Below are 25,357 nucleotides of genomic sequence, written 5' to 3'. Positions count from 1 at the left end.
CCAGTGCCTTTTTCCCAGGTGTCAGTGGCCAATACTAGAGGATATCTGTTAAGTTAACGGGAGGAAAATTAAGGGGAGCTGTCAGAGGCAGGATTTTTACACACAGAGAGGTAGGTCCCTGGAATGCATAGCCAGGAGTGATGGGTGAGACTGATAAATTAGCAACATTTCAAAGATCAAGGATCAACTTTGTTCACTGTATACATATATTAGGAATTTGCTGTGATGAGTTGGTCAGGAAATGACCAACAAAAAAAAGACATCTTTATATAAAAATAAAGAACTACTGTACTGTGCAAAAGTCCTGAGCATATAGATATAGCTAGGATGCTAAAACGTTTTACATAGTACTGTTTTTGTCAATGTGGAGCACAGAGCAAGTTTTAAAATCTGGCAGGAGCAAAAGATGTTGGGAATGGTGAGGGTGGAGCACCCTGGGAGGGGTGTGGGACAAGTAGCAGAAAAGGAGTGTCGGAGAAAGGGGGTGAGCGATGTCGGTGCAGACACACCCAGCCCTGAGACACCAGGCAAGGTCGTTTGATTCCAAACAATCAGTTTATCAATCATTACAGAATGTCCCTCTGGTGCTTCCCACTCCCTCCCTTCTCCCTTCCCCTTTTCACAACCATGATTTCCCCTTCCCACTCTCAGTCCACAATGCAGACCCGCATCAGAATCAGGTTTATCATCACTCACATGTTTCACAAAATTTGTTTTTTTTTGTGTCAGCAGTACAGTGCAGTACATAAAATTACCACAGTACTGTACAAAAGTCTTAAGCGCCTTCACTATATAAATGTACTCAAGACTTCTGTGCAGTCCTGTACATAAAATAAAGTTAGAGGTTAAATGATGGATGTGAACTGTGCACAAGTAAATAAATTCTTGTATATTTTTACAATACAAACAACATTATAAAATATGACTTAAAGTGTCTACAGTGCAGTCATTTAGTGACAGGGTTGTAAAGAAAGCTTTTGGCATCTTGGCCTTCATAAGTCAAATTACTGAGTATGGGAGATTGGATGTTATGTTGAACTTGTGTAAGACATTAATACGACCTATTTTGGAATATTTTGTGTAGTTTTGGTCAGGAAAGGTGTAAATAAGGTTGAAAGAGTAGAGAGGAAATTTACAAGGAGGTGGCCGGGTCTGGAGGACCTGAGTTATATGGAAAGAGTATTTCTTGGAATGTAGATGCTTGAGAGGAGATTTGATAGTATATAAAATTATGAGGGGTATAGATAGGATAAATACAAGCAGGCATTTTCTACTGAGGTTTGGCGGGGCTACAACGAGAGGTTATGGGTTAAGGGTGAAAGGAGAAGAGTTTAAGGGGAACATGAGGGGAAACTTCTTCACTCAGAGTGTTGTGAGAGTATGGAACGAACTCCCAGTGCAAGTCATGTATGTGAGCTCAATTTCAATGTTTAAGAGAAGTTTGGATAAGTACATGGATGCTAGTGGTGTGGAGAGCTATGGTCCAGGTACAGGTGGATGGGACTAGGCAGGTTAAATGGTTCATCACAGACTAAATGAGCTGATTGGCATGTTCCTCTATAATTCTTAGATAGGCACATGGAGGAAAGAAAAATGGAGGGTTGTGGACTATGCAGGAGAGAAGATCCTGGAGTAGGTTAAAGGGTTGGCACAACATCATGGAACAAAGGGCCTGTACTGTGTTGCACTGTTCTAGATTCTGTGTTCTATGAAAAAGCCACACATGTATACATCTTTCTGTGCTACACAACTCTATAATTCAACAACTGATAAACCAAAGTAGATGATATAAATAAACTTACTTTATACAGATGAATACCAATAGCAATATTAGCACAACAAGAATCACTGCAAACACCGAAGCAATTGCCAGAACAGACATATCGCTTGCATCAGATGCTAGAAAAAGAAATAAGCCTTCCATTAATATCTGATCCAATAAACCTGCTGGCATATCAAGAACAGCAGTTGCTCCTTATTTATCACCACCTTCAATGCTCTATCCAGCAGTGTATTCCAGTTACTGTATGTAGCTACTTGCCACCCTTTGAAGGTACAGAAGTCAAGGCCCGATAGCCGGCCTCGAGAACCTCTATGAGTCCACTTGGGAAGTCAGGGCACAGTGTCTGGGAATCCATAAGTCTGCTGGAGGCCAAGGATGGACTGTTCTGAGCTTAGAGGACTGTATATGTGAATTTGGGAGGGAAAGGAATAATAGGGGTTAGACAATAGACAATAGGTGCAGAAGTAGACCATTCGGCCCCTCGAGTCTGCACCGCCATTCTGAGATCATGGCTGATCATTCGCTATCAATACCCAGTCCTTGCCTTGTCCCCATATCCCTTGATTCCCCTATCCATCAGATATCTATCTAGCTCCTTCTTGAAAGCATCCAGAGAATTGGCCTCCACCGTCTTCCGAGGCAGTGCATTCCACACCTCCACAGCTCTCTGGGAGAAGAAGTTTTTCCTCAACTCTGTTTTAAATAACTGACCTCTTATTCTCAATCCATGCCCTCTGGTACTGGACTCTCCCAATATCTGGAACATATTTCCTGCCTCAATCCTATCAAATCCTTTAATTATCTTAAACATTTCAATCAGATCCCCTCTCAATCTCCTCAATTCCAGTGTGTACAAGCCCAATCTCTCCAATCTCTCTGCGTAAGACAGCCCTGCCATCCCAGGAATCAACCTAGTGAATCTACACTGCACTTCCTCAATTGCCAGAATGTCCTTCCTTAAACCTGGAGACCAAAACTGTACACAATATTCCAGGTGTGGTCTCACCAGGCCCCTGTACAAATGCAAAAGGACATCCTTGCTCTTGTACTCAATTCCCCTTGTAATAAAGGCCAACATTCCATTTGCCCTCTTCACTGCCTGTTGCACTTGCTCATTCACCTTCATTGACTGATGAACTAGGACTCTTTGCATTTCTCCCTTACCTAACTCTACACCGGTCAGACAATACTCTGCCCTCTTGTTCCTGCTTCCAAAGTGGATAACTTCACATTTATTCACATTGAATGACATCTGCCAAGTATCTGCCCACTCACCCAGCCTATCCAAGTCTCCCTGTATTCTCCTAACGTCCTCTTCGCATGTCACACTGCCACCCAGTTTAGTATCGTCAGCAAACTTGCTGATATAGTTTTCAATGCCCTCATCTAAATCATTGACATAAATCGTAAAGTGCTGTGGTCCCAATACAGAGCCCTGTGGTACCCCACTAGTCACCTCCAGCCAGTCCGAGAAACACCCATTCACTGCTACCCTTTGCTTTCTATCTGCCAACCAGTTTTCTATCCATGTTGAAACCCTGCCCCCAATGCCATGAGCTCTGATTTTACTCACCAATCTCCTATGTGGCACCTTATCGAATGCCTTCTGAAAATCTAGGTACACTACATCCACTGGCTTACCCTCGTCTAACATCCTTGTTACATCCTCAAAAAACTCCAACAGATTAGTCAAGCATGATTTGTCCTTGGTAAATCCATGCTGGCTTGGCCTAATCCTATTACTGCCATCAAGATGTGCCACTATTTCGTCCTTAATAATGGACTCAAGCATCTTCCCCACGACTGACGTTAGGCTAGACGATAGTTCTCCGTTTTCTCCTTCCCTCCCTTCTTGAAAAGTGGGATAACATTAGCCACTCTCCAATCTTCAGGAACTGACCCTAAGGAATCTAAGGAACATTGGAAAATGATTACCAATGCATCCGCAATTTCCTGAGCCACCTCTTTTAGAACCCTCGGATGCAGACCATCTGGACTCGGGGATTTATTAGCCTTCAGTCCTATCAGTCTACTCATCACAGTTTCTTTCCTAATGTCAATCTGTTTCAATTCCTTGATATCTTATGACTCTGGCCCATCCATACATCTGGGAGATTGCTTGTGACTTCCCCGGTGCAGACAGATCTAAAGTACACATTAAATTCTGTTACCATTTCCCTGTTTCCCATAACAATTTCTCCCAATTCATTCTTCACTGTTGTTTCACTGTTAAGATTTGTTGATTGATCTGTTCTGCTTTGTTGACTTCCATGTTCTGCCAAACATTGTGGGCATGCTACACAGTATGTTGGTACTGGAATGTGTGGTAAAACCGCCAACCCTTCCAGCTTACTGCTTTTGCTGCTGCTTGTGGAAAATTGCAAATGTCACTCTACTCTCCAAGGGACAAAGGCAGATGAAAGGAATTATAGGCCAGTTATTCTGAGCTCAGTGGTTGGGAAGATGGAGTCAATTGTTAAGGGTGTGGCTTTGGGGTACTTGGAGGCTCATGATAAAGTAGGCTGTACTCAGCAAGGTTTCCTCAAGGGAAAATCCTGCCTGACAAGTCTGCTGGAATTCTTTGAAGAAATAACAAGCAGGATAGACAAAGGAGAATCGGTTCATGTTGTGTTCTTGGATTTTCTGAAGGCCTTTGACAAGGTGCCACACATGAGGCTGCCTAACAAGCTACAAGCCCATGGTATTACAGGAAAGATTCTAGGATGGAATAGGCAGTGGCTGAATATCAGGAGGCAATGAGTGGGACTATTGGAAGCATTCTCTGACTGGCTATCGGTGACTAGTGGTGTTCCACAGAGGGTTCTGCTTTGGGACTGATTCTTTTTACATTATATGTCAATGATTTGGATGACGCAATTGGTGGCTTTGTTGCAAAGTTTGCTGACGATATGAGGGTACATGGAGGGGCAAATAGTTTTAGAGGAAATAGGCTACAGAAGGACTTAGATTGGAAGAATGAGCAAAGAAGTGGCAGATGGAATAGTGTCAGGAAGTGTATGGTTATGTATTTTGGAAGAAGAAATGAAAGGGTTAACCATTTTCTAAACGGAGAGAATAGAGGCACAAAAGGACTTGGGAGTCCTTGTGCAGGATTTCCTAAAGGTTAATTTGCAGGTTGAGTGTGTGGTGAGGTAGACCAATAAGATCTTAGTATTCATTTCAAGAGGACTAGAATATAAAAGTAAGGATGTAATGTTAAGACTTTATAAACTACTGGTCAGCCCTCACAGAGTATTGTGAGCAGTTCTGGGCCCCTAATCTGAGGAAGGATGTGCTGAAACTGGAGAGGGTTCAAATGAGGTTCATGAAAATGATTCTAGGATTGAACGGCTTGTCATATGAAGAACATTTGTTGGCTCCGGGCCTAAATTCACTAGAATTCAGAAGAATGAGGGTGACCTAATTGAAACCTGTCGAATGATGAAAGGCCTTTATAGAGGCGATGTGGAGAGTATGTTTCCTTTGGTGGGAGAGTCTTAGACCACAGGGCACAACCCCTCAGAATAGAGGGGGGTCCTTTTGGAATGGAGATAAGTGGGAATTTTTCAGCCACAGAGCGGTGATGGCTTAGAAACCTCGGTCTTTGGGTATATTTAAAGTTGTTGATAGGTTCTTGATTGGTCAGGGTATGAAGGGATACAGGGAGGATGCAGGACATTGGAGCTGAGAGGGAAAATGTATCAGCCATGATGAAATGCAGAGTACCTCAAGGTTCAACCACAAACAAGAGAAAATCTGCAGATGCTGGAAATCCAAGCAACACACACAAAATGCTGGAGGAACTCAGCAGGCCAGGCAGCATCTGAGGAAAAGAGTAAATAGTTGATGTTTCAAGCCCAAGACCCTTCTTCAGGACTGGAGATAAAAAGTTGAGAAGCCCGAGTAAGAAGCCGGGGAGAGCGGAGGAAGAAATACAAGATAGGTGAAACCAGGAGGGAGGGAGGGGTGAAGTAAAGAGCTGGGAAGCCGATTGGTGAAATAGATAAAGTGCAGGAAGAGGGGGGAATCTGATAGGAAAGGACAGAAGACAATGGAAGAGAAGGAAGGGGAGGAGCACCGGAGGGAGGCGATGGGCTGGTAAGAAGGTAAGCTGAGAGAAGGAAAAGGGAATGGGGAATGGTGAAGGGGGACATTAACAGAAGTTAGAGAAATCAATGTTCATGCCATCAGCGTGGAGGCTACCCAGATGGGATATGAGGTGTTGCTGCTCCACCCTGAGCGTGGCCTCATCACGGCAGTAGAGGAAGCCATGGACTGACATGCCGGAATGGGAATGGGATGTTGAATTGAAATGGGTGGCCACTGGGAGATCCCACTTTTCCTGGCGGACTGAGCGTAGGTGCTTGGCGAAGCAGTATCCCAATCTACATCGGGTCTCACTGGATACAGCTGACGACCCCAACAAACTCACAGGTGAACTGTCGCCTCACCTGGAAGGGCTGTTTGAGGCTCTGAGTGGTAGTAAAGGGAGGAGGTGTAGGGGCAGGCACAGCAATTATTCTGCTTGGAAGGATCAGTGCCAGGAGGGAGGTCAGCGGGGGGGGGGGGGGGGGAACAAATGGACAAGGGAGTGCATAGGGAGCGATCCCTATGGAAAGCAGAGAGTGGGGGAGGGAGGGAAAGATGTGACTGATGGTGGGACCCTATTGAATATGATGAACGTTACGGAGAATTTTGAGCTGGAGGCGGAGGCTGCTGCGGTGGCAGGTGAAAACCAGAGGAAGCCTAACCCTGGAGGGGAGGATGGGGTGAGGGTAGCATCAATGATGGAGGACAGCAACCCCTTTCTTTGAAGAAGGAGGACAACTCTTTTGTTTTTAGTTCAAGGTTCAACAACAGCTTCTGCACAACTGTCATTAGATTATTGAACTGACCTGTAACGCTATATTTTTCCCCGAAATTTGGAATTCAATTCTGGTGCCATCTGTAAGGAGCTCATACATTCTCCCTGTGAATACATTAGTTTCCTCCCACAGTCCAAAGAAATAATGGTCACTGTTTAACTTGTTATTAATTTTTCCACATGTGAGTTAAACATAATTTAGGTCATAAGACCATGGGCATAGGAGCAGAATTAGCCATTCAACACATCGAGTCAGCTCTACCACTTCACCATGGCTGATCCATTTTCCTCTCAAACCCATTCTCCTGCCTTCTCCCCATAACTTTTCACATCATGGCTAATCATTTTGTTTCATTTTTCAACCTTTTTATTGATTTTCAAATAAAGAATATACAAATCAGAGGAGGAGTTTAGTAAACAGATAATATAAATGACATATAAACTGCAATAATAAAAACAGAAAGTATATAATGTCAAAATCAAATAGGTAAAATATTACGCTGTTATATATACATTGGTAAAAAAGAACTACAACTCTTCATAGGAATCATAAAAGAAAATTGGAAATTTTTTAAAGGAGGAAAAAACCCCACTAACTAAACTGAAATAAAAAAAGAGAAAGAAAAAAAAAGAAAAAGAAAGATAGGGCAGTCCAATTGAGGACAAAATTAAAAAGAGAGAAAAAAAACATCCTTCCAGTCATCTCCGAACCTTCACGGATAAAGATTTTCCCCAAAAGAGAGAGAGAAAAAAAAAGAAGAAAAATAAATAAATAAATTAGACCATATGAAAATATTGAATAAAGGGTTCCCAGACTTGTTCAAAATTAAAGGATGTATCAAATGTCCGGCTTCTAATTTTCTCCAAGCTTAGACATGACATGATGGAGGAGCGCCAATAAAAAACAGTAGGGTTAGATTCTTTCCAGTGTAGCAAAATAGCTCTCCTAGCCAGTAAAGTTGAAAAAGCTATCACATGTTGAGCAGAAGCAGACACCTTGCTTGCTTCCTCTGGAATAATCCCAAAAATTGCTGTAAGTGGATTAGGTTGAACATCCACATCTATAACTTTAGATAATATTTCAAACACATCCCTCCAAAAATTGTTTAAACTTACACATGACCAAAGCATATGAGTTAGAATAGCCAATTCTGCATTACATCTGTCACAAATAGGGCTTATATTAGGAAAAATATGCGCCAGTTTATCTTTGGATCTATGGGCCCTGTGTACTATCTTAAAGTAAATTAAGATATGGCGTGCACAGATAGATAAATTATTGACTAAATAATAAATTTTACTCCATTGATTGTCTGAAAGTGAATATTGAAGTTCTACTTCCCAAATGTGTTGAACCCTATCATTAGGCGACATGCAAGCATTCATTAACTATTTATAAATGATAGCTATTAATCGTTTTTGTAAAGGTTTAAACTGAAAAATAGCATAAGCCAAATTTAAAGAGCAGGCCGAGGGGTGATTCGGTAAAAAATCATGTAGAAAATTCCTAACCTGTAAATATCTGAAAAATTTTGTATTAGAGATATCATATTTATCCATTAACTGTGAAAAGGCATTAAACAGTCTTGTAAAAACAAATCTAAAAAAGTTTTTATTCCCTTAATTTTCCATGTTAAAAAAGCCTTATCCAAAGTTGTTGGTTTAAAAAAGAAATTAGAATAAATATTTCTAGAAAGCAGAAAATCATTTAATTCAAAAAATCTACGAAACTGAAACCAAATTTTTGAAGTATGTTTAACAATATGGTTGAGAGCTTGTCTACCTATTCTGGAGAGCGAAAACGGAAGGGGAGCTCCTAATAAAGAAGCTAACGAAAACCCCACTACTGAATTTTCCTCCAACTGTAACCATGAAGGGTGATCTTGGTCACCTATATCATAAATCCAAAAAGTAATATAACGAATATTAATTGCCCAATAATAAAACCTAAAGTTTGGTAAAGCCAGTCCTCCATCTTTTTTTGATTTTTGCTATAAAAGTTTATTCACTCTAGAGCTTTTATTATTTCAAACATAAGACAAAATCAAAGAGCCTATTTTATCAAAAAATGTTTTTGGAACAAAAGAGGGAACTGCTTGAAATATATATAAAAATTTCAGTATAATAACCATTTTTATCGCATTTATTCGTCCTATCAATGACATCGACATAGGCGACCATTTAGAAAGCGCCTGTTGAGTATATTCAACTAAAGGGGAGAAATGATACCTATATAGGTCTTCAAAATTTTTAGTAATTTTGATACCAAGGTAAGTAAAATGTTTTTTGGCAATATTAAAAGGTATTTGATCATAATAATCAGAATGATTATTTATAGGAAATAATTCACTTTTATGTAAATTAAGTTTATATCCAGAAAAAATACCAAATTCCATAAATATAGATAACATAAAAGGAATAGATTTCCTAGGATTTGAAATGTAAACTAATAAATAACGAAACCTTATGTAATTTATCCCCTCTCTTAATACCCTGCACAGAATTAGAATCCCTAAGAGCAATAGCAAGTGGTTCTAAAGCCAAATTAAATAATGAAGGACTGAGGGGAGACTAATCAAGAATCTACGTATCCACCTCCACCTTAAATGTGCCCAATGACCTTGCCTGCACAGCTGCCTGTGACAACAAATTTACCTCAAGTTAAATTCATATTTGCTAATGGTTCTCTTGCTCTTGTGCTGCAGTACAAGTGCAATATTTCATTGCACTTATACCCAGTTCATGTTTGCTTATGGCAACAAGCAATTTGAACCTGAAGTTCAACCTGAGTTACTTGATATCATATTTCTGGTCAATTAACGCAGTCTCAGCTCTGTCCCCTGGTGTTCACATCCCAGAGTGGGACTTGAACCGAAGCCCTTCCGGTGCAGAAGCTGAGACAGAAAGCATTCAATGCAATTTTACTTTATTTATTTAGAGATACAGTATGGAACAGGCCCTTTCGTTCCAACAAGGTGCACCACCCAGCAACCAACATATTTAATGCAAGCCTGATCACAGGACAATTTACAATGACTAATTGATTGACTAGCTATATGTCTTTGGACTGTGGGAGAAAATTGGAGCACTCGGAGAAAACCAATGTGGTCACGGGGAGAGCGTACAACTCCTTACAGACAGCACTGGATTTGAACTCCAAATTCCAGAATGCCCCGAGATGAAAATAAGATTGCTTTAACCATTACGCTACCAAGGCGTAAGAAGGACACTAAAATATCTCCTCCCCAATGGGAAGGCAGTAAATCGCGGACGGTAGGAGTCCTTCATGCTGACTTCTTAAAGCACCACCCTTTGAAGTCACTGGGTATATTTAAAGCAGAGTTTGAAGGGTTCTTGATTCGTAAGGGTGTCAAGGATTATGGGGAGAAGGCAGGACAATGGGGTTGAGAGGGATAATAAGTTTATTCCCATGGACAGCTGTGGGGGGTGTTGTGTCTGTACAGATACATATCGACTAAATAAAAGCACGCATGCAGGAGATGGCTTTAACTGGTGTATTCATATTGCAGGGAGAAAGAGAGAGAGAGGACGTGTGTAAGCAACAGATCAATGCGCAGAGGTAAGTTATCAGTCTATACATAGTGCCAAGCGAAGTCAGTGCATAAAGGTAATGGATCCATAAATTACACTTCCTCCCCCTTTAGATTAATGTAACATAATAGAGATTTACAAGGATTGGAGGGCGTACCCTATAAGAATAGGCTGAGTGAACTTGGCCTTTCCTCCTTGGAGCGACGGAGGATGAGGGATGACCTGATAGAGGTGTATAAGATGATGAGGGGCATTAATCGTGTGGATAGCCAGAGGCTCTTTCCCAGGGCTGAAATGGCTAGCACGAGGGACATAACTTTAAGGTGAAAATAGGTCCTGAGGGGCTATCAGGGGTAAGTTTTTCCACACAGAGTGGTGAGTGCGAGGAATGCACTGCCAGCAACGGTGATGGAGGAGGGTACAATAGAGTCCTTTAAGAGATTCTTAGATCGGTACATGGAGCGTAGAAAAATAGAGGGCTTTCTTTTTTCTTTTTAAATCTTTTTATTAATTTTAAACAAACATAAATGAAACATGAATACAAAGAGCTTGAGAGTACATAATTAATAGGTTAAGGTATAAATACAAATAGATGCTAATCCATATATAGTAACCTCCCAAACTCATAGTAGTTACACAAAATGGAATAAATAAGAAACCCCCCCCTCCAAAGAGAAAGAAACCTAACCAACATGGGCCATTGCTTTGTATCAAATATACACAGTAGCGTCAATAACTCCGTACCTCCATCCAAGTAATTAAGTATAATAAAAGTAAGGTTTAGGAAAAGCCAGTTTAGCTCATTTGAAAATGTTGAATGAATGGTTTCCAAGTTACTTCAAATTTAACTGACGGGTCAAAGACAACACCTCTAATTTTTTCTAAACTCAAGCAGGAAATAGTTTGAGAAAACCACTGAAATATGGTTGGAGGATTAATTTTTTTCCAGTTCAATAGGATAGATCTTCTAGCCATTAAGGTAACAAAAGTAATCATCCACCAGGCTGAGGGGGATAAACAACTATTATCCACCATTGGTAAACCGAAAATTCCAGTGATAGGATGTGGTTGCAATTTGATATTCAGAACTGTTGAAATAATACTGAAAATATCATTCCAATAATTTTGCAAACAGGGGCAAGACCAAAACATGAAGTGACTTCAGAATGACATCTGTCACAAGTTGAATTAACATAAGAATAAAATCGAGCAAGTTTATCCTTGGACATGGGAGCCCTATGTATGACCTTAAATTGTATTAGGGCATGTTTAGCACAAATAGAAGAAGAATTGACTAATTGTAAAATTTTCTCCCACTGCTCAGTATAAGACAGTGAAGTTCTTCTTCCCATTCCTTCTTAATTTTTTCTGATACTCCTGGCTATATTTTCATGATCATATTATAAATGATGGCTACTAAACCCTTCTGGCAAGGATTCAGAGCTAAAAACTTTTCAGCGGGCTATGCGCTAGGGAAATTCTAGGCAGTTTCTAGAGTAGGTTACATAGTCGGCACAACATTGTGGGCCGAAGGGCCTGTAATGTGCTGTAAATTTCAGTGCCCTATGATCTAAAATTGTATCAGTAACAAAACATTCAATTTCCCTTTAATAAGCCACATTCCAAATAAACATGCTTTCACAATAACTGTCCATAACTAACTTCACTATGCTGAAGGTTCCGTCTTTTGGGTGCTGCTCTGTTTCTTTCATGATAGCATCTTTGGACTTGGGGAGTGACATCAGGTTTGGCAGGTGTCTTGTCAAAGACAACGTCCTCCGTTGCAGGTGTCACATTGTTGTTAGTGACATGATCATCACTGAGAGGCAAGTCCAGTGGCTATAATGATACTGTTTAGTTGGATGCAGCCGATTCAGGTGTGTTTGTTGGCTGAGCATCCAGTATCTGGTCCATATGACATCTCCATGTCTGATCTCCAACATCAACTGTGCACATCAGTGGCCCAGTGCTTGTAGATATTCTACCGGCTGTCCACATCTCCCCAGTAATCATGCGCTAGGACTTCCTGTCCAACCTCGAAGCTCCTTGCTGATTCACATGGCAAATGGCTGAACTGTTTATTCTGTACTTCTCCCCGTAGACCTGGTTTCAGGAGGTCTATGCAAGATCTCAGATTCCTGCTCATGAACTGGTGTTTGATTTGTCATTGTATGAAGTTCCGATACGCAAGAAAGAAATTGTCCACTTTGTGATGTAGATAAATGTACTCCTTATCCATCACTTTAATGGACTTCTTGAAGGTTTAGATAAACCTTTCAGTACCCCATTAATTGATGAGTGGTGAGGAGCTGACTTGAAATGTCCTATGCCCTTTTTCTTCAAGAACAGTCTGAATTCTTCTGACATGTATTGAGGTTCATTGTCACTCACAATTTGTTCTGGTAAACCATTTCTGGAGAAGATAGTCTTCAGAGTGGAACCAGTCTTCTCTGATGTGGTGGACATCATTGGCATGACTTCAGGCCACTTCAAATGAGCATGTAGTACGTCCCTCGTCGTCGATGAAGACCTCGACACCATTAGTCACTTTGAGACTGGATGCGGCGTGTCCAGAGATGACTGGTCAGGCCAATTTGGGCACGGAATGTCCTGGCACATGTTGGGCAGACGTGTGTGGGCACTGCAGTTGTTGCGCTGGTGGCTCTGGACTTGAGCAGTTTGCGCTGATGTTGTGCTTCAACAGCGCGCCTTGCTTCGAAAGCTTGACAGCCCTTGTGGATGAGTCCGCGCCAGGCAGGGCGGTTTGGTGCCAGCGTTTCCCAGGAGGTCATGTCTATATCAAGCGACTCCAGGGAGGCCCTTAGAGTGCCTTTGTAACATTTCTTCTGCCCTCCATGCAAGCATCTTCCAGCAGAGAGTTCCCTAAGAAAAAGCTGCTTAGGTATGTGCTCGTCCGGCATGCAGATGATATGACCTGCCCACTGGGTCTGTGCTCTCATCAGCAGTGTGTGGACTGATGGGAGACTTGCTCTAGGGAGAACTTTCATGTCTGGTACTTTGTCTTGCCATCTGATGCCTAATATTCTGTGAAGACAAGTCATGTGGAAAGGGTTGAGCTGTCTTGCATGCCTTCGATACACATTCCAACTGGTTCGAGGAGAATGATGAAGAGATACAGGCTCCACTTGCTGAAAAGCACCGCCTTCATCGTGCCCATCAGAACGACCCATCATCAGCTGCCAAGAAAAACGCCTTTACCAGTGTTCGCAGGACAGTCCAGAATAAACCGCGTAAAATGCAAGATGCCTGGCTGAGCGCCAAGGCAGATGAAATACAGGGATACGCTGACAGAAATTACTTGAAACGATTCTATGAAGCCCTCAACACTCTCTACGGACCTCAGTCTCTCGGGAGCTCCCCCCTCCTGAGTACAGCTGGTACAACTCTCAATACAGAGAAGGCTCAGAACCTGCAGAGATGGGCTGAACACTTCAAAGTTATCCTCAACCGACCGTCATCCATTAACGATGAGGCGATAGACAGGATTCCCCAGGTCGACATCAACAGTGCCATGGATAACCCACCGGTAGCAGCGGAAGTCACGAAAGCTGTCATCCAGCTATCCAGTGACAAAGTCCCAGGGGCAGACGCCAAACCTACAGAGATCTACAAAGCTAGTGGTCCTGTACCTTTAGAGAAGCCAGTCTTTTTGGAAGCAAGGATCCATTCCTCAGGAACTTAAAGGTGCATCCATCGTACACCTCTACAGGAGGAAGGGCAATCGACAGGTATGCAACAACAACTGAGGAATCTCGCTGCTCTCCATCGCAGGAAACACTCTTGCAAGAGTCCTGCTGAATCATCTGGTCACTCATCTGGAGCTGGGCCTGCTGCCAGAGTCACTGTGTGGCTTTCGCAATGGTCACGGGACCATTGACATGACTTTTGCCGCCCGCGAAGTTCAGGAGGAGGGTCAGGAGCAGAATCGCGAACTTCACACAACTTCTGTTGATCTCATGAAAGCCTTCGACACTGTTTGCCGACAAGGCCTGTGGAGGATCATGTCAAAGATCGGCTGCCCCGCCAAATTCATTCCGATGGTATGCCAGTCCCATGATGGCATGATGGCCAGAGTGCTGGACGACGGAGAATCCTTTGAGGCATTCCCACTCACCAATAGCGTCAAAGAGGGCTGTGTGCTCGCACCCACATTATTCAGTATGATGTTTACTGTCATGCTGAATGATGCCTTCCAGGACAGTGATGCTGGAATCAACCTTAAGTACAGAGTGGATGGGAAGCTCTTCCAGTTATAACAAAGTGAAGGAGACTGTCCTGAGAGACTTCCTCTTTGCCAATGACTGTGCCCCGTATGCTGGCTCAGAGCCAGAGATGCAAGCCAATATGGAAAATTTCTCCACGGCTTGCGACAACTTTGGACTCAACCATCAACATCAAAAAGACCGAAGTCATGCACCAGCCTGCTCCTCGCGCACCGTACACAGAACCCGAAATCACAATCAAAAGGACAGAAACTATAGGCAGTGGACCAGTTTTCTCACCTTGGCAGCACCCTCTCCTGAGCAGTGACTATCGATACGGAAGTTAACTGCAGAATAGCAAAAGTAAGTTCTGCTTTCAGTAGACCGCACTCCACTGTATGGGAACGTCGAGGAATCAGCCCAGCAACAAAACTGAAGGTTTACAGATCTGTGGAACTCACTACCCTCCTGTATGCCTGTGAAACGGGGACTGTGTATCGAAGGCATGCAAGACAGCTCAACCATTTCAAATGAGCATCCACAGCAATCAGAAACATGGAGTCCATGAATGGCCCAGCGAAGTCAATTACTACTCTTTACCCTGGTGACAATGGCCACTCCCACGGGTGTAATGGTGCCCCATGGGGGTGCATTTTGAACTCATTGGCATCCCAAACAGCTTTTGGTCAAGTCTTCAATCTGTCTATCTATTCCCAGCCACCACACTTAGCTCCAGGCAATATTCTTCATCTTGACTGTGATTCTCTAACACTCTGGTGTGCAGTTTGGAGGGAAGCACAACACGATATCCACACATCAGCATTCTTTGACATTCAGACCGTTGGTCTCATCTCACCAAGAACATAGGATTATCATGAGCTGGTTGTACATGCATGGTGATGTCATAGGCTGTTGACAATGTCAGGTCATTCCTTGTTTCTCTTTGTGTTTTCGAACTTGTTCCCGGCAAGTGGTCCACCAATGCTGGGTGAGATATTTCTGATGGGTCACAGTATGAAGACTTGTCTTCTTCAGTTGCCAACAGTGGAAGAGGCGACAAGTCATCAGCATTGCAGTGTTGTTTGGTACCCTTGAACTCTATGTCATAAGCTTAGGCCCCTAGGAAAAGTACCCAACACTGCAACAGGGTAGTGGACATCACTGGGAATCCCTTCCTGTGGCGGAAAATGGACATAAGCGGCTGGTGACTAGACCTGACTTGACTTGACTAGCATAAACTTTTGTCTTTAGAGGTAGTGGTGGATCTACTTTATTCCAATTGGACGAAGGGTCTCTTGGTCGATCTGTGCATAATTGTGTACTGCGCCTCTCAGTGATCTTGAACCAAACACAATTGAGCGTTCAGATCCATCTTTCATAACACGTGACAAAATGACTCCAGTGCCATTGGGGACACATCGCACACAAGTCTGAGGGCAGAGATGGGTCATAATGGGTGAGCAGTTTATCTGATGCTATTAGTCTCTTTGTTTCCTTGAATGCTCTTTCACATCTTTCTAACCTTTCCTACCTTGCTCTTGTTTGCAACAGTGCGTTCAATAGATGCAGCACTGAAGCAATATTTGGCAGTAACCTGTGGTAGTAATTTACCAGGCCCAAGTATGACCTGTAGTATGACAAAAAAGTATGACACATTTTCCTTTTCATCTGCCTGTAGCACTGCTTCAATATTCTCTTGTGACTTATGTAAACCATGCTTGTCAATGGCATGTCCACAATAAGAGATTTCATATTGCAGACCATTTTTGTGGAGGTGCTCTTCATCATTCTTGCCAGTCACGATGAGGTCATCAAGGTAACATTGTGTTCCTGGCATATCTTGGAGCACTTGGCCATTGTTCTTTGCCAAATTGCTGGAGCTACTGCGATGCTATGATCAGACGATTATACTGGAACAGTCTTTATGAGGGTTGATTGTGAGGAACTTCCTGCTGGACTCATCAATCACCATTTGCAGATCGGCTTGTGACAAGTCAATCTTTGAAATCCTCTTCCCGTCAGCCAAAGATACAAAAAATGTCTTCTATTCATGGCATGGTATACTGCACAGTATGCAGCTCAGGGTTGATACTCACTTTGAAGTTCATGCATATGTCAACAGCTCTGTCCTTCCATTTCTTGATCACTGAGATGATTGATGTGGTCCAATCCCTCCACTCAACCTTGAAATATAAAGCACTACCTGCTGTGTATTACTTCCATACATCACACTTGCTTTCAGTTTGCCTTTGAGAGACACTTTCTCACTTGTGTAGGTCTTTAGCATCACTGGTGTCTTTTCTAATTATAGCTTAGAAAACAGTCTGTTTTAGTCACCCTCTGAAATCATAGACAAAGCTGACCCTGCATCCAGCTCCATTTCCAGTTTTACACCAGACACATCGACTGTGATCCATGTGATTTTGTGATCTGCTTCAGTAAAACTATGAAGTTCCAGGCATGACAGCTCACCTTTGTCAGACTCTGTGTTGTCTGATGCAGTTTTACATTCAGTCACTTTGTCCATTTGTTTAGTTTAGTGTTTGAATCATTTCAGTCTGTTGTTTTTCCACTTTGGTTGTGCTTTTTGTCTGACTTGCACACTCTATGTGACCTTGTCTGTGACACCCTGTGCAAACTTTTTCATTGAACCAACGTCATGGGAGGATTTGCCGTATCAATAACATTTTTGGCTTTCTGAACCATTCAGTGACATTTTGTGCATTTCAGATTCGAAACTCTTTTTCTGTAATTCTGCTGCATCCTTTGCTGTAGACACTAACAATATTGCAAAGGTCAATGCCTATTCTAAGGATAGGTCTCTTTCTGCCAGTAGCCTTTTTTGAGTGCTCTGATTATGCATACCACATACAAGCCTGTCCTTTTAAGCACTAGAAATTCCAACTTTAAAGTCACAGTATTGGGAAAGTTTGTGATGTAGTGTATTCAGAAATGCTTTCATCCTTTGGTTACTTTTGTAAAATCTAAATCTTTCAGCTATTATCAGTGGTTTAGGGCTCTAGTGATTTTGTAACATACCATAAATTGCATCAAACGTCTTGCTTGCAGGCTTTTCAGGAGTTATGTAAAAGACTGTACATTTTAGCACCCATTAAGCAAAGAAGCACAGTGGTTTCCTTTTCCACATCCACGTTGATCTTGTTACAATACAGTTCAACCCTCTTGATATACAATTTCTAGTCCTCATTAGCACTACCAAATTAGTCAACTTTCCTGACTAAGGCCACTGACACGCTACTTTCACATTAAATTTGTTAGTTGTGCATCTTTCACTGTGTATTACTCAGTCGTTCACATGCCCTTTGTTAGCGTCCGTGACGGCCTTCTCCACACTGACTTACTCTTTCCCCTCACAGTCTCTCCCTCCAAATTTTGTCGTCCCATAACTGTTGGTGTCATTGCTGATATTTGCTGATTTTCAAGTTTGTTCTCATCACCAATTTGTTATGTCTGTGCAACTACATATCAAATAAATAAAAGCATACATGTGGGAGATGGGTTTAACTGGTCTATTCACATGACAGAGGGAGACAGCACAGATCAATGTGCATGTATAGACAATAGATCAATGCGCATCGGTAATTTATCAGTCCATTCATCATGCTAAGGTGGAGGGAGGTCATTGTACTGAAAGAAATAGATCCATACATTACAGGGGCCAAGTCATTGGATATATTGATAGGTTCTTGATTAGTAAGGGTGTCAAGGGTTTCAGGGATAAGGCATTTACATTTGCTACTGTATAAAATAATCCTCTTACCTATAATAAGTGGTTTGCTCCAGTCACTCCAGATAATGCTTTCCAAACAAAAATTATTCACTTTCACCCTTACTTGCACTGAATATTTCTTTGTTTTATCCCGACTGATGACATATTTTGTATCAGATGTATTTTTAACCTGAAACAAACATATTGGTTAATAACAATTCATTAAATTTTCAGAAGTGATTATAGATTCTGTGACCATTCACAAATTCATAGACTTATTTGAAGACAAATTCAGAGACACTTAGACCACACTCTAAGTATTGTGTTCCATTCTGGTCACCTCATTATAGGAAGGATATGGAAGCTTCAGAGTGAATGCAGAGGATATTTACTAGGAGGTTGCCTAGATTGCAAAGAATGTCTTATGAAGATATGTCGAGTGAAGGGATTTCTCTTTAGAGTGAAGGAGAATGAGAGGAGACTTGATAGAGATATAAAAAAAATGATAAGAGGCATAGATAGAGTGGGTCACCAGAGACTAATTGGCTGATACGGGGGGGGGGGGGGCATATTTTTAAGGTGACTGGAGGAAAGTATAGGGGGATGTCAAAGGTAGAGTTTTTACACAGAGAGTGGTAGGTTCATGGAACATCCTGCCAAGATACCAGAGGCAGAATCATTAGGGGCATTTAAGAAACTCTTTGATAGGCATATGAGTAACAGAGAATTCTTGTACTATGGAGGAGGGAAGGGCTTGATTGATCTTAGAGTAGATTAAAAGGTCAGCACATCATGGTTGAAGGACCTGTAATGTGCTGTAGTGTTCTATATTCTATATGAGAGAGGCGTATCAAGATTGACTCTTGATCTCTCAACCGATCTTGTCATGGTCTTTCCAATCTGATTTCTCTACAACAATTCTCCACACTGTTACCATGTTTAAATTTGTACTACTTCAGTCTAATCATGTATGGGAGAACATATTTAGACAGCATGCAAACATTGCTTTTCACTCTCTCTTTAGAGGTAACAATAATAATTTGCCAATTTATGAGACTTTATGACCATAAGATAAAGGAGCAGAATTGAACCATTTAGTCCATCAAGTCTGTTCTGCCATTTCATCATGGCTGATCCATTTCCCCTCAGCTCCAATCTTCTGCCTTCTCCCCGTATCCCTTCATACTCTGAGTAATCAAGAATCTATCAACATCTGTCTTAAATATACCCAATGACTTGGTCTCAACAGCTGTCTGTGGCAATGAATTCCATGGATTCACCACTCTCTGGCTTAAGAAATTCCTCCTCATCTCCATTCTAAGTGGACGTCCCTCTATTCTGAGGCTGTGTCCTCTGGTCTTAGACTTCCCCCATTAGAAGAAGCATCCTCTCCAAATCTACTTTATTGGGTTCAATTAGATCCCATTGTTATTCTTCTGAATTCTAGTGAGTACAGGCCCAGAACTAACAAACACTCCTCATACTGTAAGCCTTTCAATCCCCACATCATTTTAGCGAACCTCCTTTGAAATTTCACCAGTGTCAACATATCCTTTCTTCGATAAGGTGACAAAAACTACTCACAATACTCCAAGTGAGGCCTCACCACTGCCTTATAAAGCCTCATCCTTACATCCTTACTTTTATATTCTAATCCTCTGTAAATGAATTTGTTGCCACAGATGGCTGTGGAGGCCAAATCTTTATGTATATTTCAGGCAGAAATTGATAGATTCTTGATGGTCAGGGCACGAAAGGGGAGATGGTCAGGGCTTCTTCATCAGGAGAGAAGGGTCTCGGCCTGAAACGTCGTCACTACCTCCTCCCATAGATGCTGTCTGGCCTGCTGAGTTCTGCCAGCATTTTGTGTTTTTATATCTTTCCTGTATATCATGGATAACTGTACAAAGTCTTCCAAATTCACTACTCGTTCTTATTTGCATAGTTTGCCTCTTGTTGGTCTTTGTCTGTTTACATATCATTTTTTTGTAAAGTTTTATTCTGTTTATTTTCTCCCTGTCAATGCCAACAAGAAGATGAATTTCAAAGTAGTATATGCTAACATACACGTACTTTGCTAATAAATGTACCTGGAACTTAGAGCATTAAAATTCGCCAGAAAGACAGGAGAGCCAATGGTGTTGTCCTCTCCCAGCCCAACATTTCCCAGTGTTGAGATCCTAGTTAGAACCAATCAGTGCATTGGGCAGGTCACAATGTTCGCCTCTCCTCAATCATCTCTGGTTCTTGTTTCACCACTCATCATCTCCTGTTTTTTACTGGTCATTTTCCCTCCCAATTCTTAGTCTAATGCAGGCTTTTGACTAGAAACGTTGACCATTCCCTTCCACCCACAACACCACCCCCCCCCCCCATCCCACCCCTACTCTCATCCTACTCTGAATTCCTCCAGCTCTGGAACTGAGCATTTGTTCTCTTGTGTCTCCACATGGTTCACATGTCTGACCCCAGACTCAAAACAGGCACTCTGTTCTGAGTCCTGTCATGAGAAGAGGTCACTAAGTCATCAAAGGAGACGATGGAAGAATTGTCTCTGAAGCTACTGGAGTGAAAGTTGAGGACCAGGAGAAGCTTATCTCTGTTCTGTGTGGGGAGAGGTGTAGTCATTAGTCAGGTACAGCATTTCTTACTAACCTTTCTACTCATTCTGCCTGACTTGCTAAGTGTTTCCAGAGATGATTGTTTTTATTCCATTAATGTTGGATTAGAGTGTAAAATTGTTATTTTTTCTCATAATTCAATCTTTCCTATGCTTGCTTGTGTTTTTTTATATATTCATATAATTGCTCAGTGATTTTTTCAACATTTGCAGTATGGTTCATTCTGTTCTTTTCTGGAAGCTTCTTGGCTTTTCTTCAACAAGTGTCAGGCCACTTAAATCTGGTTATTTCATAGGTTTTATGTTTTTTTCAGGTGGTGTCTTATCCTCTAATTTAGATTAGATTAGATTCAACTTTATTGTCATTATGCCGAGTACAGATACAAAGCCAAATGAAATGCAGTTAGCGACTAACCAGAGATGCAAAGAATAGGGTTATTTACAAAATAACTGCGAATTAAAGGTACTGCTTAGCGCTGTGATGTGAGGTTCAGCAGGGTCACAGCCTCAGGGAAGAAACTCTTCCTGTCCCTGCTGGTGTGGGAGCGGAGGCTCCTGTAGCACCTACCTGATGGGAGGAGAGCAAAACGTCCATGGTTAGGGTGAAATGCGCCCTTAATAATGCTTTTCGCCTTGCCCACACAGCGTTTATGGTAGACATTCTCAATGGTGGGCAATTGGGTGCCGATAATCCACAGAGCAGTTTTCACCACACGCTGGAGTGCTTTGCGGTCCGATGCGGGACAATTGCCATACCACACTGAGAGTCTGCTCTCAATGATACAGCAATAAAATTCCGTCAGTATTCTGGGACAGAGGTGAGCTCTCTTGATGCTCTGCATGAAATAAAGGCACTGTTGAGCCTTTTTGAGCAGGATAGAGTTCAGGGACCAGGTGAGGTCCTTGGAAATGTGGACGCCAAGGAATTTGAAGCTTGATATATGCTTCACTACCGTTCCATTGATGTAGATGGGGACGTGAGTGTCATTCCTAGCATGCCTGAAGTCCACAATGATCTCCTTGGTCTTCTGGGTGTTAAGGGCCAGGTTGTTGTAGGCACACCATGCGCCCGGTGCTGAAGCTCATCCCTGTAGACTGTCTTGTCATCCCCTCTGATCAGGCCAACCACCGTGGTGTCGTCTGTGGACTTGCTTATGGACTTAGAACCATGTACAGGAACGCAGTCATAGGTGAAAAGGGAGTACAGAAGAGGGCTCGGCACACAGCCTTGAGGCACACCAGTGTTTTGTGGCGAGAGTGGAGGAGGAGAGGTTGTCCAACAGATTGAGGTCTGTTAGTCAGAAAGTCCAAGGTCCAATTGCAGAGGGATTAGCTGATACTAAGCTGGCGAAGTTGGGCGATCAGCTTGGAGGGGGTCACAGTATTGAATGTTGAACTACAGTCAATGAACATTTGAGTTAACTTGAGTTAGCTTTGAGTATAAGATAACCACAAATTCTTTGTTCTTTCTTTCATTCTTCACACACTCAATAAATGGCCATAACCACTGAGTTTTATGCTTCATTCTTGACTTACAGATTACAAAATGACCGGGATCCAACACTAACCTTGAGAGAATTACAAGATATACCGAAGGAATCATAGAACCATCTATCCTGACCAGCATCCCGCCCCAATGCAACAACAGTGCTGAAGTCCCAGAAAGCAGATGCCAACATATTCCAATCCATTGTAAAGTACATATTTGCTTACCTTCTGCTCTCCATTATTCCAATCTGTGATTTTTAATTGAACGTCGTAACAAATAGGGTTTAAATTATCGTTTGCAAGATTCCAGGTGACTTCATCAGTGCTTTTATTTATCTTGACATTTATTGGACTGCCGAGCTTATCTGAAAGAAGTTAATTTAGTTTAGTGCCATAGCATGGTTCAGACACAGCAAAAAAATTCTAACATAGTAAATATGATTTAATGTCTGTGCAAAGCTCAACACTATAGTTCTGGCAATTCATCTCATTTAATGGAATAATTGGGGACCATCTCTTGCAATATCATGTACTTGTCTCTGATTGCTTTTAGTTTTGGACTAAAGTCTTGTTTTTGTATAGTCTTTCTTTTACCTCAAACTTTTTAATTCATCTTTGGATATGAGCATTGAGTTGCAGCTACATGATAGGCTGATTAGATATGTGCATTAACAAACAGGTGTACAGGTGTACCTAATAAAGTGGCCACCGAGTGTATAGTCCAACACCCACCCCTGTTCCTCAACCATGTTTTGTGGATTCAACTTCTTGCCTAAATGCTTTACTTCATGTAGCCCCCAGTAAGCTTCAGGGTCGCTCAGCTCGCTTCTGTCTAGGGGTAGCAGCCTTCGGCCCTGCCAAACTGGGTAATCAGCTTGTGTAGATGCTGTGTGATGTCCCCTCCACACCAAATAACAGACAGTACACCATATGCGATTAAATGATTACACTTTATAGATTTTACTGGAAATTTGTACTTAATAGAGATACAATATAAAAGGAGAAGTAAAAGGCACCAAACTTAACAAAGTTCAACCACTTCATGCACAACCGTTGGAGCTCAGTTAACGTCTTCTTGCCACCATTCGACCCCCTCTGACCTCCTTGACCCACCGCCTGGGACCAACCACGGTGGTCGACCAGACGCTCCACACGAATCTGTCCTCATCCCCTCTCCTTGCCAAAAGCCCTGGGCCTGGGAACCCCGCACGGGATCCGTTCTGTTGCCCAGCTTACAGCATCATGCCTTCTCCCCAAAAGTCTGCAAAACAATAGCTTATAGACCCACAAGAAAGAATAACAGCTATCCCAATTGGTTAACAAATGAATACAATTCTTGTTATTAGTAATTATAACCCAAACAAGCTGCGAAAGAAAGCACTCTCTCACCAGTTAACATAACAAAGAAGCATTTTTACTTTTAACGTTGCAAAGAAGCCATTTTATTAGCCTTAGCAGTAACATAAAAGAAGAAACCCCTTACATTTAGTTTTTTCCACATTAAACTCCACCTGCCAATATTCTGATTTATGTTTCCACATGTTCTGATCAGAAAGAGGTAAAGAGTATCTTACGGAATTTGTATGGTCCAAATATCCTGCAATACGGTAATTTGGTTTTGTTGGTCAGTTCACTGATGCACATCGTAATCACGAGAAACAAAGGAAGGTCATATCTGTGGCCAATGCAGCCAGTGTTCTTCGTTCCATCCACACGGTAATTTGAACAGTTGTATATGACACTTGCATCTTGCATCCTTAAAAAAAGTAAATTGAATTGTAAGTTCTTCCAAAGAATGATAGGGGTAACAGACAGACTTCTGACATGTCAATTTGACTTCCCATTCCCATTCCCATGTTGACGTGTCAGTCCATGGCCTTCTCTACTGCCATGCTAAGACCAAACTCAGGTTGGAGGAGCATCGTATATTCCATCCGGGCAGCCTCCAACCTGATAGCATGAACATTGATTTCTCTAGCTTCTGATACTTTCTCCGCAATCACTCCTTCTCTCTCTCTGGTTACCCTCTCGCCTCTTGTCTTCTCCTCACCTGCTGCTCATCTCCTTCTGGTGCTCCTCCTACTTCCCTTTCTCTCATGGATCACTGTCAGCAAAGTTTACGGGGAGAAGGCAGGAGATTGGGGTTGAGAGGGATAAAACAAAAATCAACCATGATGGAATGGTGGAGCATGTCTGCTTGCCTGTCATATGATCTCATATGACCTCTCCTGTCAGATTTCTTCTTCTTCATCCCTCTGATTCTTCCACCCACACTTTCCCAGCTTCTTACTTCATCTCACCTCCTCTACCTACCTTCTCACTCACATGGCCTCACCTATCATTTGACAACTTGTACTCCTTTCTCCTCTCCCCTTTCTTATGACAGCTTCTGCCCCTTCCCTTCCAGTCATAATGAAGGACCTATAGATTTATTCCTCTCCATAGATGCTGCCTGACTTGCTGAGTTCCACCAGCATTTTTGGGTGTGTTCGTACAGACAGACGGGAAGGCAGACAAACAGGCTGAGTGACTGGTAGACAGAGGCATGGACAGGCAGACAGAAAGGCTGAGATCAGGAAAACAGAAAGAAGGATGCACAGGCAGATAAACTGAATGACCAACAGGCCAGTAGATGGGCAGAAGAATGGAGGTTAGACAGCTGGTTAGGTGGCATTTATGGAAAGGAATAAACAGTTGATGCTTTGGACTGAGACTCTTTATCTGCACTGGAAGGGAAAGAGGAAGAAAGAGGAGAAAGTTGGTGGAAGGAGAAGGATTACAAGCTAGGAAGTAATAGGTGGCTAGGTGGCTGAGAGTGTTGGAATGAGGTAAGAAGCTGGGATGTAATAGGTGGAAATGGTAGGACCACAAGACCATAAGATATAGGAGCAGAATTAGCCCATTTGGCCCATCATGTCTGCTGTGCCATTTCGTCATGGCTGATCCAATTTTCCTCTCAACCCCAATCTCCTGCCTTCACCCCATATCCTTCATGCCCTCCCCAATCCAGAATATATCAAACTCTGCCTTAAATATACATAAAGACGACCTCCCCAGCTGCCTGTGGCAATGAATTCCACAGATTCACCACTCTCTG

The 25,357-nt window shown here is 42.2% G+C and overlaps 1 protein-coding gene across 1 annotated transcript in view; it reads right to left on the bottom strand.

Annotated features, from left to right (window-relative positions):
• The window catches only part of LOC132391074 (interleukin-5 receptor subunit alpha-like), an 88,763-nt gene that overhangs the window by 12,460 nt on the left and 50,946 nt on the right, over positions 1-25,357 (bottom strand). The window contains exons 7-10 of the mRNA XM_059963798.1: positions 23,835-24,016; positions 22,486-22,625; positions 18,204-18,342; positions 1,803-1,899 (exon numbers count right to left, since the gene is read on the bottom strand). Coding sequence (XP_059819781.1) covers positions 1,803-1,899; positions 18,204-18,342; positions 22,486-22,625; positions 23,835-24,016 — 558 coding nt within the window. The remainder of the gene's footprint in view (positions 1-1,802; positions 1,900-18,203; positions 18,343-22,485; positions 22,626-23,834; positions 24,017-25,357) is intronic.

The sequence above is a fragment of the Hypanus sabinus genome, chromosome 3, assembly GCF_030144855.1.
Source record: "Hypanus sabinus isolate sHypSab1 chromosome 3, sHypSab1.hap1, whole genome shotgun sequence".
Taxonomy (NCBI): domain Eukaryota; kingdom Metazoa; phylum Chordata; class Chondrichthyes; order Myliobatiformes; family Dasyatidae; genus Hypanus; species Hypanus sabinus.
This window is presented reverse-complemented; position numbering and strand designations above follow the sequence as displayed.